This window comes from Ruditapes philippinarum, unplaced genomic scaffold (genome assembly GCF_026571515.1).
Source record: "Ruditapes philippinarum isolate M1 unplaced genomic scaffold, ASM2657151v2 ctg10173_1_1_1_1, whole genome shotgun sequence".
In the NCBI taxonomy this organism is placed as follows: domain Eukaryota; kingdom Metazoa; phylum Mollusca; class Bivalvia; order Venerida; family Veneridae; genus Ruditapes; species Ruditapes philippinarum.
The window spans coordinates 3,404-8,568 of record NW_026865930.1 but is presented as its reverse complement, the minus strand read 5'-3'; the positions used below and the strand labels follow the sequence as shown (position 1 = coordinate 8,568).

The 5,165-nt window shown below is 32.6% G+C and overlaps 1 protein-coding gene across 1 annotated transcript; it reads left to right on the top strand.

Moving 5' to 3' along the window:
• Nucleotides 1-209: 209 nt before the first annotated feature.
• Nucleotides 210-876, top strand: LOC132730766 (uncharacterized; the record flags this gene model as incomplete). The annotated part of the gene is given in 1 exon segment (XM_060716755.1): nt 210-876. A coding segment is annotated over 1 exon segment (486 nt), but the record flags the coding sequence as incomplete, so codon positions are not given.
• Nucleotides 877-5,165: the final 4,289 nt, after the last annotated feature.

Sequence of the window (5,165 nt, the reverse complement as noted above, 5' to 3'; positions counted from 1 at the left end):
CATTTCAACGCACCCCTGGAAAAAAATTACGAAGCGAGTCGCTACTAGCTTTTTTAAAAGCTAACCTTGTTGACAAAATCAACAATGTTCACCCAAGCATTAAATTCACCCACACCATATCTCAACAATCTGTTTCGTTTCTTGATGTTCAAGTATCAAAAGGAAAATCGTACGAACTTCAAACTAATGTTTATGTAAAGGATTGATTATACATCCTGTCATCCAAAACGGTGTAAAGACGGAATACCCCACAGTCAGGCTAAGCGTTACAGGAGAATTATATCCGACGACGACGTGTTCTCTACTTCACTGAGCAAACTACGAGAATTCTTCATAAGTAGAAATTTCCCTGAGACGGTTATAGATTCAGCGTTTCTTCACGTGTCACAGATGTCACAAGAGGATGCCTTACGGCCACAAGATAAAGAAAAGAAAAACGTTCTTCCATTTATTGTGACATATAATCCGTCCTTACCTAATATTGGAAATACTATTCATAAATATTGGGACCTACTAAATCTGTCAAAAAACGAAGGTGTTAAAAATATTCACAATAACTACACACCCATAATTGCCTATAAACGTCCAAGAAACTTACAAGACTTTTTAGTTAGATCTAGATTTGATACTGACAGTGACTTTACATCACATTCTGGAGGTTGTTGTAGAAAACGCTGTTCTCATTGTGTTCGTATTAATAGTGGTACGTCATTTTACAGTTCAAATACAGGAGAGATATTTGACTTACGTCAACATACTAACTGTCAAACCAAGAATTGTATATATTTGATAACATGTAAAAAATGTAGCATGCAGTATGTTGGTCAAACCAAACAACCTGTGTCTAAACGAATGAATAGCCATAAATTTGATATATGCAATTTTGTAGATCCTGCATTCTCCACTAATGTTGCAAATCATTTTAATAAGGACGATCATAATTTTACCGACTTTTCATTTATGCCCATAGATGTTGTTTACAATACTTTAGATCGTTTGTGCAAAGAAACATTTTGGATTCATAAGCTAAAAACTCATTTTCCAGAAGGAATGAACACAAAGTTGTTATACTCAATTAAATAATTCATAAAATATCAATCCACGCTACAAATGCTAGAATTACGCCACATAGATATTCGTTTTTTCCTATTATCATTTTTTATAATTAAACCCTATAGGAAATATTCGTATTTATTAATCCGATATCTATTGTGTCGTTTTTATATTTTGATGCTTTGTTTGGTGCACTTATCTCTTTTATCATGAATTGGAATTGTTCGTATTTGTTCGTTTTTCCGCTAAAGTGGGCGTGACGTTAATTGTAAAATTACGACGTCACGTCCGTTGATATTATTATTATTTATTTACCTTGAAAAAGGCATACATTTGCCGAAACGTTGGAAAAATAAAAAATGATATTATACGTGTTATTGCTGTGACTTTATTATTCTAAATAAAAAAAGAAATAGCTTACACCATGTTTCGAACCTACAGAGCCCCTAAGGTGACATTTTTGCCCGGCATTTAATTTGTTTTTTTTTTTGCAAAATATTAATTGTTTTTACGAAATATTAATTCGTTTTTACGAAATCTTATTGAAGGTCATTGTGAACTTGATAAAACACCTTCTAACCTCATATTCAAAAGGGGTTATTTACAAGCCAGAATCGACCTTGCCACCAAATATAACAATTATAAACCGAATGATTCTCAAGTTATTATATTTAAGTGAACAGGTTTTTTTGTGAGAAGTCATTCTCAATAAAAATATCCTCTTTTTCCCATTTTCAAATACATGTACATATTCCCAACAGCTGGAAAAAATCAAAATGTTTTAATTTCTGAGACTTAAAGGGGCTGGAATTCAGATTTTCACTAAAAGTATATTTCCTTAAAATTTATGTATGGGTACATACGCGCATAAAAACATTTATTTCATTTCAAAGCTCGATACAATCGACTGAACGAAACAAGCAAGAAAATTGTCTATGTCTGAATGTGAAGCCCAGGACCCCAGTTTTCACAACAATTTCCTAGCGCGTGTGCATTCAAGGCTATCGCGGCAACTCAATCAAAAGGCGATCATTCTAACTTATAACCAATACTGTACGTCGTATCGTCACGTTAAAGGTACTCCACTGAGGTACGGCCGAATGTCACAAAAAAAAAGTAAAATTTCACGAACCGATAATTTTTTGTTACCTGCGAGTTAGGGACATTCAAACAGAATCAGTGATACATTGATATGTGTTCTTTGGATTGGCAAGTCGTTTGAAATACATATTTTCTCCAATTTTGTGGGAAAAGCGTTTAAACACCTTTCAGTTTGCAAATCTGAATAAAAACAACGGTCACGTGATGATTCTCGGGATGACTAAAAAGCGAAACGGAGAATTTTTTTGTGTATCGGCAGCAACGAAAGTGCGAAACCGGAATATACCAACAATCCATAAATTTAAAAGCAAATAATGGGTTTGTTTGTTAAATTTCTTGTTGTTCACATATGTTCTTGTGAGAAAAATCTTTCAAAAGCAATTTCAATATATTTAAAGCATTACATTGTTGTAATCATGTTTTTTTCTCCATTACAATGATAAATTTAGCTAAACGTACGGAGTTGGAAACTGACATACACAAATTTTACAAATATTCTATTTTAATTTGAGAGCTTTCGTGTAATTATTAAATATCATTTATTAACTTTGTAATGGTTAAAATATCATGATATCTAGGCTAAGAAAATTTACTTTGTCAATCAGTGTAATGGGTCCTATATCAAAGGTCACTTTGGTTTATCTGACACCCGTTCAGGAAAAAAAACACTTCGTAATACCTTTTATACAACGAACATGAACTTGAGTATTATAAGCATAAAAAATCACACGCACACACAGAATTTTATTCCAGAGATTTCTCTTTAACTCTGATCAAAGCACTGAAAGCACTGGCTTAATAGAGTATGAATCCGGCCTCATTATAGGACATTTAGGCTTCAACTTTATTAGATAATATTTCTTATGTATGTCTAGTGCACATAATTAAAATTCTTTAAGAAAAAATCGATCTCCTTTGCTAGATAATCTGAAATTTAATATTTATCATTTTACATACATACTTGCATATTTATCCGCATTGGATGTAAACTTTGTTGATGAGAAGATTACTACGTTTTGATCTAAACATTCAAAACTATAGGTAATTGATACCTGTTTCATGCACATGGTAAACATTATCAAGAAGGTTGGAAAAGAGTTACAATCTGGCTTCTATTGATATTATTATTATCATTATTGATTTAGCAGATATCCTGATAAATTTCTTTCTTATTGGAAGGCCTCCGTACTAGTGATGGGTCAATTGGAGCTGTGCTTTAATGTTACCCAATATATTGAAAGCTTCCCGGTGGAAAAGAAATTGAGAGCGTTATAAGAGTACAAAAGGAAAACTGGAATAAAGACAAACAAGGCGACGGCAACGTTCACATGACGCAGCCCCCGACATCATCTTTCCACAGCAGGGTTATTGCCGTGACAAGTGAAATAAACTTAAAACTGATTATATAGTTGTTGTTCTTTAAACCCTAACTTTCTTTCAAATTAAACGAAACAAACAAAATCATGATACAGCAAGACAAATGTGAAGGGCAGGTAAGTAAAAGTAACTTTAAGAATTCAGTAAGATATTATTAACCTCACCTCATACAACAACCATTGCTTAAACTATGTTGTATAATACTTCCAACTCCTAGAGTAGACGGTAAAGGACAATGCATATCTAAACCATTGTTTTTACTCCTTATAGCCTGTTTATCATGGCATACTCATTGTTAATAGTTTTGTAAATGTTTTGATAAAAAAGTCAGGTTCATTTCCCGACTATTTTGAAAACACGAGTGACTGGTTTCAAAAACTACAATGGCTAAATATTGATCGGATGCATTTCATTGCATAAATAAGTTAGGGAGAGAACGCTGCTTTTCTTGCTTTATAGCACTAAAACCTTTACTTTTCTCTACTTTTGTCTCTTCTTTCTTCCTGTTTTTCATTTTTGTTTAGTCTTTTTATTAACCACTTGAAAGCCTGAAATAAATGTTTTCATTGATAATTTAGCTGTGGTCCTGTGTTGCTTGGTCGTGTGGGTGTTGTATTCATTGAATGTTACCATTCCTTTTTGTATTTCTGATTGAAGATCAGGAAATACAAAGCTAACATTCAATCTCTGACACAGCGGTTTCACGACAAAACTAACAACAAACAGTTCGTAAAACAGCTGAAAACTACCGATTTAAAAGAAAGAAATATTTTCATTTTGTTATAAGTATCCAACAAATTACAACGCATTCAAAGTTTAAAAGTAGCTTTGGCTTATAGAATTGTCAATGAATGCACATTCACAAATTACGCGGATGAATATCATTTTAATCAATGAAAATGCTATTTTAAGCGATGTCGAGAGATTATTTCACAAATAAATCTGACTGTCGAGTAGTGGAATATATACATGTCGGACTGTTTTGGCGAGAAGATTTTTGTTAAATTATGTACATCAATGTTAAACAACAGGTTTATCTTGAACAAAAAACTTCGAAATTAACCCGAAATGCAGTGAAAAATCTAAATTTAGTATTACTTGATTTTATTCAGGCATTGTTCGTATATCTTCTCCGTGGTGCAAGGGTAACGCGCTCGTTTAGTGTGTCTGGGGTTCAAATCCAATTCAAGGCAATTATTTTTTATAAAGTTTCTTTGTTAAGGAAATAGCCACGAAATGCAAGGATAAAGTGTGGCTGTCATAAAAATGAACATAAATGATTTTTTGATGCAACTCTAGTCATGCAAAATTCCATATGTATCAAACTCTGGTACCAAGCAAGAAGAAATATAGTACATAAAAATAAACTTATACAGGAAAATATTACAGTTATACAGTGCGATTTATATTGCAAAGATCAGAAAATACCACAGAGCTTGCAGCCTTTTGATTTATCTTGTTTTTCGTATGTATTTCTGGAGAATAGGCGGGTGGTTCTCGTAATACTTTACGATTTATAAGATTGTGTATTAAAAGCCTTTGTTAATTGTTTCGGAAATACTGGATATCGTTTTGAAATTTTTTAGAGCTACTTAAGTATTTTAAACACATGAACGAAAAATTTCACAGTAACA